This window comes from Panicum virgatum, chromosome 5N, assembly GCF_016808335.1.
Source record: "Panicum virgatum strain AP13 chromosome 5N, P.virgatum_v5, whole genome shotgun sequence".
Taxonomy (NCBI): domain Eukaryota; kingdom Viridiplantae; phylum Streptophyta; class Magnoliopsida; order Poales; family Poaceae; genus Panicum; species Panicum virgatum.
The window spans coordinates 68060781-68075319 of NC_053149.1; the positions used below are offsets into that span (position 1 = coordinate 68060781).

Consider the following 14539-nt stretch of genomic DNA (forward strand, 5'->3'; position numbering starts at 1 on the left):
CCATGTGCTTATCAGGATGCTACTGGTTTTCAAAAGGCGAAAATATCAAACGCAGATCACAGAGCAAGTATAATAGAAACCTAAATCTCGCCGCCGACAAGCACACCGCAGCTAGAGTCTATAAACAATGCTATCGTGCTCATCCGATGCAACACCACCTGCCCGCCGCGTACACCGTTTCTTTTCCGATCTCTTCCTCTCCAACGTTTTCTGGGGGGAGATCAGGATCCTGTACTAAATTATTTCTCGTGCCGCCTCTTTTTTCAAAAGCAAGGTGGTGTGCAGGAACAATTTTCTCTCGAAAATCTCGAACAAAAATTCATGTACAATAAGTTCGAGAGCAAATCAAAGTCAAAACGGAACTCTCGCGCACTAAAAATCTCTCCTTTGTACAAACAGTTTTCAATGATCTCGCCGGAGAACGCCGTGAGGGCGAGCTACTTGATCCTCGCCGCCGGCGCCGCAGCCGGATGCGGGAAGAACCCGACGGCGCGGCACTTGACGTCCAGGCCGGCGGCGCCGGCCATCGGCATTGCGCCGCCGGCTGCCGTCGAGGTGGTGGTCGACCGCTTGTAGGGCCCGAGCCACTTGGCCAGCATGTACCGGGTCTTGCGCCACGGCGGCACGTGCAGGCCGTGGGCGCGGAGCGAGCGCCGCGCGGCGTCGGACGCCACGCGCACGGCGCGCCCCACGGACTCCTCCCGCGCGACCACCGCCGACGCCGGCACCGCGGCCACGACGGCCGCGTACTCGGGCGTCGCGCGCGCCACCTCCAGCCCCGCCCGGAAGTCGGCATCCACAATGTACCTGCTCCGCGCCGCGCCCCTCGCCGCCGCGGGGGCGACCACGTCGACGTACTCGTACGTCCCGGCCGTGATGCCGCCGGACGCCTCCCACCGCGACTTGCACACGCCGGCGTCGTACCCCGTGCCGCGCAGCCGCCGCACCACGGCTCGCCGGAACGCCGCCCCGTGCGCCCGCAGCGCCTTCTCCGCCTCCATGGCCGCCGCCACCGCGGCGGCCAGCCTGATCCGGAACACGTCCTCCTCCGCCGGCGGGTCGAGCAGCTCCCTCACGGACGCCGCGGCCGCGGCCGCCCGCTCAGGCCCGTCCCCACCATCGGAATCGTACCCCCCGGCGCCGTTCGGAGCCGGCCCGGCCCCCTCCTCGGCAGCGCCGGCGTCCGTCTCGAGGAACGCCTGCACGAGCCCGGAGAGGCAGGCGGACGCGTCGTGGTCGCTGCCGCTGCTGGTGCACCCCGCGCCGGCCGCGGCGTCCCCGCGGAGGCGCGCGCGGACGGCGTCGTTGAGGCGGATGTACACGGCCATGTTCGCCGGCGAGCGGCCCGGTGCGCGCGCGTCTCTCTTTTTTTCTCCCGGGGAGGCGGCGGTGCGAGCTGCGACGGTGAGGTGGTGGAGGCGGACTCCCGGCGAGCCCCCGGGTTTTATAGGGTGGTTGGCTCGGCGACGGGCGCCCCACGGGGCGGAGGGTTTATTCCGTGGATTATCCGTGGCGTTAGTGGGGTGGGGACGCGATTATTGTTTGAGGAAACGGGGTTTCGAGCGGCGAACCCTCGGAATATGCTCTCGCCTGATTGGCGTTTTGGGAAATCCGGGCGCTAAAGATGGAGAGCCTTCTAGCTAATTCGGTCGTGTGCCACTCTGGGATTAGTCCCATTCCGTCATGCAGTCAACGGCGGGCCAGCTGCAACGTGTAAATCTCGTCACACCTACGGTTATTTTCTTTCTGATCACGGTTTACATGTCGAGGTTTTCAGTAACTGCTTCGTGAAGTTCAGGCACGTGTTCCGAGGCAGACATGCCTCGCCGTCTGCATTGTTTAGCGTCCAAGGGGAAAGTAAAGTACTACTAACAAAGCTTGTACAGAGTATGTGTCCTAGTCTTATCTTTTTCTACAGGATCTAGAAGCGACCCTTTGGCCTCCAAAGGACGAAGCGGCAGCATATTCGCGGTCCATTTGGGAATAAACGAAGGTAACTGACTGGGGCAAGTCTTGCATTCAGAAACCCAGCGCGTGACTAATCAAACGCGTCCGTTTGCCGCCGGGACTCGACAGATTTCTTCACGGATTGGGTTCGGGGCAGGCACGGGCACGCCGCCGTCGCCGTGACAACAGGGCCGGTGGCGGTGGGATGGATATGCGGCGGCATCGCGGGTCTTTATCCTCTGCCACGCGGGCCTGCGGGGGCAGGGAGGGCGCGATTGGGCCAGGTCAGGGCCGCGCTTGGCCCTTGGCGCGGCGGTGGGGGCGGCCGCGGCCGCGGCCGCGCGGCATCGCTACTGGCCGTGGCGGCCGATGGGGACCCGCCCTTTCGCTCTCGGGGCGCGGGGGCTCGCCGGCATCCATCCCTGTCCCGGCTGTCCCCCGCCTCGCCAAAGGCGCTGTCCCTCCCGACCGCGGGTCTCCCCGGCGCCCCACCTGCGTGGCTCCGTGTGTATTCATCGTGCATCATCTCGGCACTGGCAAAGTCAGCAGTCGGCTTGGGCATCCATGCGCGTTTTTCTTCTCCGTTGATGTTACGAGAAAGGGTTTGGTTCAGGGGGTGTTTAGTTGGTGAAAATTTTTGGTCCAAGTGTCACGTCAATAGTTTGACCAGATGTCGGGAGGGTTTTTCGGACACTAATTAAAAAATTAATTTCAGAACTCACTTGAAAACCGCTAGACGAATCTTTTGAGGCCTTTGACCGCATCATTATCAAATGCGGATTACTGTAGCACTTATGGCTAATCATACACTAATTAGGCTTAAAAGATTCGTTTCGTTGTGTACATCCAAACTGTGTAATTAGTTTTGTTATTTAGTTATATCTAGTGCTTCATACATATGTTTAAATGGGAGGTGAAAATTTTTGGGAACTAAACGGCCCCTTAAGTTAAGTTTCCAAGCTTTTGAATCGCGCCGGGTTTCACCTTCCGGATCTGGGAACAAAACGAACTTTAGTGAAGGTCGTAGTGGGGGTGGTTTGTGCATGGACTTCTTCACCTCACGCAGAATGCGGCAGGAACTTTGTAGGACTCTGGCACAGATATTGTGCAGAATTTCAGGCCTTCTGAATGGGGCCTTGCTTGCTTTCTGGTGCAGCACACAGGTTGCTGGCAGTTAGATTTTTGTTTTGATGGAACAGGAGGGGGAGATCTCCTGCTGGATGGAGTATATTAAACTTTTTTTAAAAAAAAGTTACAAAGTTACACGTAATTAAATGTTACCGAAGTTTTCTAGCCATGAAGTCATAGGGCCATAGGGGCAACATTCCTAACCTTTGCTGGATGGATAACCATGGCCTTGTTTGGATCGGCAAGAATTCTAGCGCGTAAGTTTTTCGAAAAAATAATCTCGCATGCATGGTGTATTAAATGAAGTTTATTTGTAAAATATTTTTAGAGATGGGTGTAATTTTTCGCGACGAATCTAATGACGGTAATTAATCGATGATTTGCTACAGTATGTTACAGTAACCATCCTCTAATCGCGCGGTCAAAGGTCTCATTAAATTCTTTAGGGTCATTAGCGCGGGGTTCTGGAGTTGGTTTTGTAAACTGGCTTTGTTTGACACCGTAATTAGCAGTTAAAGTGTCACTATTCACTAGCGCGCTACAAAACTAATGCGAACCAAACAGGGCCCATAGCAAAATTATGCTTAAAACACTCTACTGCTGCATTTTTGGCACTGAGATATAATTGTCGCTGGGAGGCAGGGCGCTGCCGGTGCCAGTTCTGGAAGGGATCGTCGACGTGATTTTTTGGGCTGGTTTGGAGTAGTACAAGTAGCATAAAAATTTTGACTAATAATTAAAGTTATTAAATAAAGATAATTTACAAAACTAACTCCACAACTCTGCGCTACTTCGCGAGACGAATCTAATGAGGTCTTTGACCGCACGATTAGAGGATGGTATCTGTAGCATCACTGTAGTCAATCATCGATTAATTACTGTCATTAGATTCATCGTGAAAAGTTACACCCATTCATGAAAAGATTTTGCAAATAAATTTCATTTATTACTCTATGTATATAAGATTTTTTTCTCGATAATCGTGTGCGCTATTGGTGCTACGGAGAAAAAAACAGGGCCGGACTGGAGGACTCGATCGGTGTCAATGGGAATGGCGTCCAGATGCAGCGAACCTGTCCGCTCACCGGATGTTCCTGGCCTCCTTTGTGGTCGTTGTACGGTTGTTGTGGCTGCGGCGTTGCGTCAGCGTGCTTGAGTTGCAATGCAATCGTTCCTCCCAACGCCCAGCGGCCTCGCTAGCTAAACGAAACGGGCGATGCATTCTTGGCGCACCTGGACGGGGACTTGGCCCGGTGCGACTTGCGAGGTTGGTTATGGAAGGGGACCGACCTGCAGTTTTTCCCTTAATCGGTCGACATTACTGACATGCATCGATAGATAATATTTTTAATGACCGGTAAGCAGCAATGAGCTACTGTGTAGCATTATATATGCATGCGTGGTGTGGCGGTCAAGAGCAGCTGGATACGGATCAGTGGCCTGCTACGGTACTGTACAATGATCGTGTTGGTTGGTGTGAACACAGGTGATCACCAGTTTAAACTGGCGAGCCACTATTTTTGATCAATAATTAATAAGGGATTTGATTGGAGCCCCTAGAACACACCAGGGGTGTCCCCCAGTGTGCTGTGTTCATGAATATAAGGGGATGAACCCCAGGGGCAGAGGGTGGTGAGTATGACTGCCCTAAGCCTCTGCCCCCTTTAAGAACCCAATCAATAGAGCACAAGAAACATTGGGAATGGCTCTTCCGTGCCCTAAGGTGGCTAGAAGAAGGAAGAGGAGAAGAACAGAGGAATAAGAGGCAATGGGAGCTCAAGATCGATGGTATGACACCCTAATCCAAGCCCTGTTTGTGGTTCTCTCTTAGGCTAGTGATCCTACAAATCTAACAGATGGAGCAGTGGATATGATCGCCAGCTAATGGCACGGAATATGCTACTAGTAGTAGTTGGGCAATACAGGCCTGGTGACCGAAAAGGTTGCGATCGAGCACGCAGCAATGACTGATGCACCACCCATAGCATTTGAGGCCAGTGGCTTATCGGTGAACCTACGGCGACTTGCCCACACGCACGTAGCTAGTGCCTAGTGCACAGCCCCAATTGCCCACGCTTTCTCATCTCAGACATCAAGTTTATTTCTGCTACTCAAAAAAGCATTGACACAGTTTGACACAATGTACTACTAGCTCCTAGGTGAATCCGTGCAACGAAATCTGAGCGTTAGTTTTAGGCGCTGTCACGGCTCACATGGACCCCGTACCGTCCACGTACGCATCTTCAGTTCATTTGCCTCTTCTTCGGCCAGACGGTAGGCAAGTTAGCAAAAGGTGTGTAACGATCACGGGACTGAGGTGATGATGAGGTCGAGCGGAACAGTCGGGTGCCCCGCGCGGCCGCGAAGAGCTAATCCGGCCGGGTCCCCAGCAGCTAAGAGTTTGACGTGAGGGTCACGCTCGTGGCTGACACGTTAACGTTGCACGAGACGACCTTATCTGCAGGCAGGGAAACGGGGGTTCCTATTCATCTTGTGGAAGATGATTACATTGTGTATCTATAATCCAGCAAAAGCCCAACATGTATATTAGTAGGTCCATAACGGCCCATAAACAACATAAGCACAGTAGCAACGAAGCGGAGCACAGTACTGCCATGGGTAGTACTGCACCACCTTTTGTTATTTGTTTATTTTCTCTTGCTCCGGTTGTACTTGAAGCTGGTAACTCCCAATTTTCCTTTTTGAACCAAAAGAAAACATGAGTAAATGTTGAGCTAGTATATATTATTTCAACATTTCAGAATATTTTATTCAACATTGCTTTAGATCTTGTTCAACATTTCAAATAAACTGCCACAACATTTTATATAGTAATGTTGAAATAGTATATCTAAAATGTTGAAATAGTATATCTAAAATGTTGAAACTAAAAAACAGAAAAATATGTAATCATGTCAGATCTCAATTTGTTAGAAAAATTCTAAGAAAGATGATGGTTGAATCAGAATTGAAAATAAATGAGGCGTTAGAGAGATAAAGAAGTTTAAATTTGGAAAACAAATCTCGTGTGAGCTAATCAATTTCCTGCGACTTCCCATCTGTCCACCCGCTCCCTCCCAGGACCGGCCCAACAGTTGCTGGTCCACCACACCTACGCCAGACCACGTCATCCTGGTTTGCCCACGCTCGCATCTAGTCCGTTAGCTTAGCTACGTGCATGCATCTTAAAGTGGACGATGTTTAAGAAACTTTCTTCCGGAAGATAGATAGGATTCCGGCAGGGAAACCGTCCACGTAGGCCTAGTTTGGAAGCCCAAATCCCCGCTGGGAACCCGTCGATTCCCGGCGTCGGCAGCCCGCGCGGAATTCTTCCACGCGAAGCCCATTATGTGCTTTTGGAAGCCTTGTGCGTGGGGTTTTTTTGGTCCGGGTAAGCCCAATTTCCCCGTGGAAGCTGGCCCGGCCTCTAGACATCGGGCGCCGCTCCCCTCCCTCGTCTCGCTCGGGGCGACTCCGCGAGGTCGAGCGGAGAACGCCGCCGCCGCCTGGATCTCCTCCCGGTGTTCCTGCAGCCATCTCCTCCTTCGCATCAGGTGATTCCCCTCTCCCCGTCCCCCTGCATCTCCTTGCTCCCATGCTAGGGTTTCTTCTCTCCTCTCCTCACACCTTTTCTTGCAAATCCTGCAAAAAATCGCAGTCGAGGGAGCCTACGGCGGCTGTGAGGGACCCGACGTCGAGCTCCGGGGCCACTTCGTCGGTATGTACGCACTCCTCCGCATCACCCCCCGCACGCACATGCACCTAGGCGTCGTCTCGTCTTCCCGTCCGCGTCGCGCTGCGCCTCCGTTCACTGGCCGCACACGGTGTAGGGTAGGAGTATGCAGTCCAATCTTGTGTTATCATTGGGTATATGATTCCCAGATGATGAACTAGACTTTGCAGGTCAAAACAAAATGTATGTGCAGATAGAATGCAATACAGATTCAATGTACAGGGTTTACAAAATATCGATCTATAGATATGGTCCTGACATACTGTTCTGATGTTGCATTCCAGCTAACTCCCGTAGGATTTTGGCGTGCATGTTGCCAAAATGCCTAATCATGCTTACTAGTAAGACCCTTTTTTTAGCTTGTTCTCCCTACCCATTGCACAGCCTACCTCGCTTGTTGTCTTTCGAATTTGCTTATGCTTTTGTCTCCTGTCCTCCAATATATATTGTTTATTATGTCTTGATTGAAGCTCCTGCATTGCTATTCCTGTGCGCACTATTTAAGGCTGAATTTGAAAGCAAAGTGAAATTAGACAAGATATTTCCTCCTGAATTTGAAAGCAAAGTGAAATTAGACAAGATATTTCCACGACAATGACAATCTGGAAGGCTTAATTAAGGCTGCAACTTATTTAAACATATAGAGAAGGTCCAGACCTGATTGTTTGCTGATTATTTAACCATATAGTTCAGACTTCTCAATGGAAGATTGTTTGCCTTATTATTATATATAGCAGTAATTATTTTCAAGTTTATGAATTATTTAGCATATCTGCAGTTTTTTGTTGCTTGTCATATGACAGACTTTGACTCATTTAAGTTCACACTTGACAAGACAGTTTGACTATTAAAAACCATGTTCTGTACAAACTGGTTATTGGCAATTGTTATGAATGCATACTTTCAGATATCAAAAATTTTAGAAGCAAGTTATTATTATGTCCTTGCTACATTATCATACAAGTATTGTTAATGCCTTGTACCATGTTAGTAAATATTTTACTAAATAATATTATCTATATACTAGATCATGGGCTCTTGGGAAGAGGAAGTTAGGAGATTCATGTTAGAGGAAGAAGAACAGGATGATGAATTTTTTTCTAGTCCCCGCACTTCAATTGGGCATGTATGATGAGAAAGAGCCAGAGCACACCTCAATTTTGACGGGTCCAAAATATGTCAAAGAAGTCTTAGAAGGTCATGAGAGGTGGTGTAAAGTGGACTTTAGGATGGAGTCAGATTTTTAGAGCTATAGTACACTTTCTTAGAGTGGAGAGTCTATTATGTGACACACGTGGTGTTATGATTGAAGAGCAATTTGTAATGTTTATGTTCATGCTCTCTCATAATGCAAGCACCGAGAGGCTAAAAAAAAGATTCCAACATAGTGGTGAGACTATACATAGGAAAATTACAGAGTTCTTTGATATAGTTCCAGCCCTTACTCACAAGTTTCTGAAGCTTCCAGATGCATACCAAACACATGTCAAGATTGCGTCCGACCCTCGATATATGCCTTTCTTCTAGGTCAGTTATAGGTACTAGATACTTGGCCCAATCATAACTGCACAACAAATGATTCCAACACTGAAACTGTGGGGGAGATCCCCACAACATATATATTATAGGATGGCTAGGATCCGCGAGCGGAAGACAAGGGACACCAACCAAATCAAATGCATTAAGGATGAGACAGACCGACTACTAGTGAAGGATGAGGAGATCATGGATAGATGGAGAGAGTACTTCGATAAGTTGTTTAATGGGGAGAGTGAGGGTCCTACCCTTGAGTTAGATGACTCTTTTGACGATACCAACAGATGTTTTGTGAGGAGAATTCAGGAGGTAGAGATCGGAGAGGCTTTGAAGAGGATGAAGGGAGGTAAATCGATGGGCCCTGATGGTATCCCCATTGAGGTGTGGAGATGCCTAGGAGATAGAGCAATAGTATGGTTAACTAAGATTTTTAATCTCATTTTTCGGTCAAACAAGATGCCGGAAGAATGGAGGAGAAGTATATTAGTACCTATCTTCAAAAAAAAGGGTGATGTTCAAAGTTGTACTAACTACCGTGGGATTAAGCTGATGAGCCATACGATGAAGCTTTGGGAGAGGGTTATCGAGCATCGCCTAAGTAGAGTGACAAGTGTGACCCAAAACCAATTTGGGTTCATGCCCGGAAGGTCAATCATGGAGGCGATTTTCTTAATACGACAATTGATGGAGAGATATAGGGAACAGAAGAAGGACTTGCACATGGTCTTCATTGACCTTGAGAAGGCATATGACAAAGTACCGAGAAATCTCATGTGGTGGGCCTTGAAGAAGCACAAAGTCCCAACTAAGTACATCACCCTCATTAAGGATATGTACAAGGATGCGACGACGTTTATCCGGACATGTGATAGAAACACCACTGACTTTCCTATTAACATAGGCCTACACCAGGGGTCAGCATTGAGCCCTTATTTATTTACTTTAGTGATGGATGAGGTCACAAGGGATATACAAGGTGAGATCCCTTGGTGTATGCTCTTTACTGATGATGTGGTGCTAGTTGACGAGAGTAGAGCAGGGGTTAATAGGAAGTTAGAGCTGTGGAGACGCACGTTAGAGTCGAAAGGGTTCAGACTTAGTAGGACCAAGACCGAGTACATGATGTGCGATTCAGCGCGACTAGGCATGAGGGGGGAGACGTTAGTCTAGATGGACAAGTGGTGGTCCAGAAGGATACTTTTCGGTATTTAGGATCGGTGCTACAAAAGGATGGCGACATTGATGAAGATGTTAAGCATAGAATTTCAGCTGGCTGGTTGAAATGGCGGCAAGCTTCTGGCATCCTTTGTGACAAGAGGGTGCCACAAAAGCTAAAAGGCAAATTCTATAGGACAACAATTCGTCCGGCGATGTTATACGGTGTTGAATGTTGGCCTACAAAAAGGCGACATGTCCAGCAACTGAGTGTAGCAGAGATGCGGATGTTGCGGTGGTTTTGCGGGCACACAAGGAGGATAGAGTCTGGAACGAAGTTATTCGGGATAGGGTCGGAGTGGCACCAATTGAGGAGAAACTTACCCAGCATCGGCTGAGATGGTTTGGACATGTCCAACGAAGGCCTCCTGAGGCGCCGGTGCGTAATGGGGTTCTTGAGCGGGTCGATAATGTAAAGAGGGGTAGAGGTAGACCTAAACTGACGTGGGATGAGTCGGTTAAGAGAGACCTTAAGGATTAGAATATCTCTAAAGAGATAGCTTTGGATAGGAGCGCTTGGAGACTAGCTATCAATGTGCCTGAACCTTGAACTTATTCCTTTCGGGTTTCATCTCTAGCCTACCCCAACTTGCTTGGGAAAAAGGCTATGTTGTTGTTGTTGTAAAGCAGCGGGTACATTATTTATGTAAAGCAGCGGGTATATTATTAATGTAAAGCAGCGGGTATATTAATGACATGCATGCTTGAAGCTTTGTGTCATTACTTTTTCACCAGTGTTTTGGTAATTATTTAATTAATGCAAACTTTTTTTGTGCTATTTTGTAGAGCACTTGCTGCAAATAGTGCATAGAAGGTAGAAGTTATTTCGTGACAGGAGTGCTAATTCAATTTTACAGGGGTATGCACTCCAATTCCCTAGTAGATTTCTAGTAACTTAGCAAAGTTGTTGACAATATCTATATTCTTCTATGTGCAGGTACCGGCTTCATGCCGAGCGAGGAGACTTTTGGTGGTAGGTTTATGTATGTCTGCTCGACATGCTAGCTGCTTGTGACCTAGCACTATTGTCACGGGCGAGCTGTTACTTTGGATCGAAATTTTTGAGCTTGTTTTTAAATTTGTGATGAAGTTTGACTTGGCGCTTATACGTTGGAAGTGATGTGATGTACAATTCAGTTGGATACAAACAAAAATTTATCAGGGTCAATGCACAATCGCCTAAGTTTATGTAATAAATTTGTATTTGTTGATTGCATTGTATGGATGATCAGGGAATTCACTCTCTTTGTATTTGGAACTTACTTTTAAATTATCGAGCAATGAGGATTTTTCTGATCTCTGGAGGCTTGTTTTGGAGGCTAGTTTTGCTCTCCGGGGTTTCAACCCCCTAGCTCTCGGGGGGAAGGCGCCCAAGGAACTGAGCGCACAGGGAAATTCCCGCCTGGGTTTTCCCTCCCTGGGCTAGGTACCCCCCTCCCAAACTAGGCCGTACACGATGAATCACGCCGGGTGATCCAGCGATCTGCGTCGTAATCACCACGCGCGCACGCTGGTCCAAGTCAAAGGCCCTGTCAAACGGGTTGAGTCGCTTATACGTGCATCCCGATCCACACGTCAGTGACTCAAATGTAGCAGTAACTACTGCAGAGAATCCCTGTCCCAATCGGGTCGGCACTCGGTAGTGATGACATGTTCTTGGGCTAGCTGTGTCAATATAGTTTCTACATATAATTCGTCAGTTCGTCATCGTTCTCGACGTGCAAGAAAACCACTTGTGCTATGTTTGGAACCAACATTCTGCACGCAGGAAAGGAGACGAGCGAGCTTAATAGTTGGAACGTGCAAGAAGATCACTTGTGCTATGTTTGGAACCAACATTCTGCCCACCAAAATGAATCATGCTCCTACTTTTCTACAAAGAAAACTTGAAAAATAGATTTTAATAGTCGTCTAAATTCACCAAAAAAATCACATATGTAGATGATATGATGATATACAATCTTGTAAAATATCTTGTCCAAACTCGATTTCTTTTGTGAGACATAAAAACAACAAATTTCAAGCCAAAAAACTGTCCAGATGATTTGTTAGAATTTTGTTATTTTTATATCTCACAAATGAAGTCGAGTTTGGATAAGATATTTTACAAGGTTGTGTATCATCATATCATCTACATGTGTGATTTTTTTGGTGAATTTAAATGACTTTTTTATCGTGGTTTGCACAGGTTTTCATGAAAGCTGTGGTTTGCACTAGATACGTTCCCATATAAAATATACTAAGCGCTAGTGAAAAGGTGTCCTTTTTAATTTATAATCTCACTATCGGAGTTTCTCAAATAAAATCCGCACCTTAGCTACGGAGCTCCTTTTGCAAATGAGCACATTTCATATATGCCACAAGAATCCATCCGCTTTTTAAGTAAATGACGTTCAGATGAACTAGTTAGCTCAACGACTTTTTTTTTTGAAACGGAACGATTTCTTTTTGAAACGATGCTCAAGGACATCTAAAATGAGAGAGAAATATGGTGATTACGTACATAAAGTTGGTATTATTCTAAACTTTATTTCAATGTGTAGGGCATACACGGACGTGACATCGAGGTTCAGCGTGTCTGTATGTGCTGGCCGTTCATGCGCATGATGTTGCTAATATAATCCTGATCTTATGCGGCATTTCCCCTGACCACAAAGTGTGGGTTTCTATCCGCTATATCCCAATCTCGATTATCACTATGTGTCACGCTCCAATTTGTACAAAGAAAAAAAACCTTCAATAATAGAACCTAAAGTAAGGTTGCGGATTGGAGGAGTGGGTACATTATTTATTTAACACATAAAAATCGAAATGGTTATCATGATACTGTCCCCCAGCAGCAGACTGCTCGGCCCTTTTCCGTTTCCGTTCGGATCAGATATGATCCTCCTCCTGCTTGGACTTTGCAAAAGAAAGACTACATCCTGCAGCACTAGTATTGATCATGAAGTGTCCAACGTGTAAAGCGAGCATTATAAGAGGATAATTATGATCGCTCGCATTCTGTTTAGTTTATTTGATTCGGGATCAAGTATATCGAGACCCGATTGCACCCATAATTGAGAAAATTGCATATTTGGGACTCCAAACGTTGCGCTTCGCAGTTTTGCCATTCCAAACATCAACTTCGTAAAAATAGAACTCCAAACGTTAGACACTTGATTATACTGCCATTTGGGATATTTGCCCTCGTTTCTTTTTTCTTTTCTTGTATTTGGATGGGTGAAATGTCCCTTTGGGCTTTTATTTTGTACCCTACTGTGCTGATCTGGTATATGACTATATGATATGGTTACTACACCTGCATCTCTTATTCACACCCTAGTGTAGGTGACCGTGGATCGATGAGGCCGTCACCGCTGGTGATGACGGCCAGGTAGGAGAACTCCATGCCCGCGCCGCATCTTCCAGCGTGGCGACCTCCTCCGGTCCTCCCTCGTTGGGGTTGAGCAGGGCGGTGGGCGCGCCGTGCGTTCAGGTCAGGTGACGCCGCCGTCCTTACCGATAGGCCTGCAAAGGGAGCGGTTTGGCCCGTTTCTGAACTCGCTCCGCTCCGCAATTTGGCCCACGGTTCAGTTCGGGCCGACCCTAAGAGACAGAGGGGCAAAGAGGATCGAACCGTGGAGACCCTAGGGTCGGAATCGATCCACCCCACCCTGCCGCGAGCGGCGACCCAGCCGCCTCGCCTCTGCTTGCCTTGCCTCTGTTGTCCAAGAACTGGATGAGATTGGAACTGCAAGCTTCTGTCCAAGAACTGGATGAGATCCGCTCCTTCTCAGATTGGAACAGCAAGCTTTCCGTCCCCGCACCCGCCGCCACCAACGATTGCAGGTTCAGATTTCGCCTGCTTTCTTTCTTTCCAGGGGATTTGATTGGATGGCGGCCTAGTGCTCCTATGATTCATTCTCTTGTTCACTAGAAACTCAGGCGTGGCAGTCTAGATGCAACTCATGAATCTATATTTCTGTATTTCTTACTTTTGCTCTATTGCTTGCACTTTTATTACATGGCACTTCTATTACTGTATTGTTCCAGTAATGTCTACATTTATAGTAGATTACAGTAATTTGTTACATTTAATTATTTTTTGAACAACAGATTTGGTATTTGATGGATGAATCCCCGATCTTATCTCCTGACCGATTGGCCTTGGCCATCTCCCCCGGGCACAATGAAGGGCTCCATGCAAGCCGAAGCCAAGAGCCTATTACTCCTCTGCCACCTTATATTGATCCGTGTCCTTCCCCATCGTACCCTGAAAGTCCCTACTTTGCTTGTGAGGAACGTGTGGGCTCCCCACGAGCACCCACTTCCCCAACAACAATTGGCACGAGTTCATTTGCTGGTGAGATTCATGTCTCCATTTCCCTCTACATGCTCAATCGAACATTCAAAACAATAGTGGTTGATAAAATCAAACATTTTGAATTCTTTTGCTAACAGATTTTGAAGAAGACGTTGAAATAGATGGTGCCGATGGTAACAACAATAGTGACCAACCTGAGACTCATGGGGCTAATGTATCTATGGCTGCACCCTCTGCTGAACAATGGACAAGAGCTGAAGTACTTTGTAAGGTGCTGGCAGTCTTCAAAGATGCAACTGAAGTCATCTCAGGCATAGAATACCCTACCTCAAACCTCTATTTCCATCACATGTGGAAGATCAAGCTAACTTTGGAACAAGAGTCAAACATAGAAGTTGCTGAAATTGCCAATGTATTGGAAGGGATGAAGAAGAAATTCAAGAAGTATTGGAGAATATCATATATACTGCTAGCTGTCCCTGTGGTTTTTGACCCAAGGTTTAAGCTTAAGTTTCTTGAATTTCTTTTTACCAAGTCCTATCCTAACACTGGCAAGCAAAATATTGATGAAGTGAAAAAACTTGTGCTTGGGTTATTTTCATCATATTCAACTCAGCAAGCAGAGCAGCAAGTAAAGCAAGCTGAAAATGCTGAAAAGAGTTCAGTAGGGGAAG

General features: G+C 47.4%; 1 protein-coding gene across 1 annotated transcript; it reads right to left on the reverse strand.

Moving 5' to 3' along the window:
- Positions 1–249: 249 nt before the first annotated feature.
- On the reverse strand, positions 250–1427 carry LOC120671846. Its single transcript, XM_039952101.1, has one exon. The coding sequence runs from the start codon at positions 1326–1328 to the stop codon at positions 438–440; it is 891 nt and encodes a 296-aa protein (XP_039808035.1). The 5' UTR covers positions 1329–1427; the 3' UTR covers positions 250–437.
- Positions 1428–14539: the final 13112 nt, after the last annotated feature.

What these genes read in the sequence shown, in the direction of transcription:
- LOC120671846 (XM_039952101.1), bottom strand. Translation starts at nt 1,328, where the DNA reads ATGGCCGTGTACATCCGCCTCAACGACGCCGTCCGCGCGCGCCTCCGC.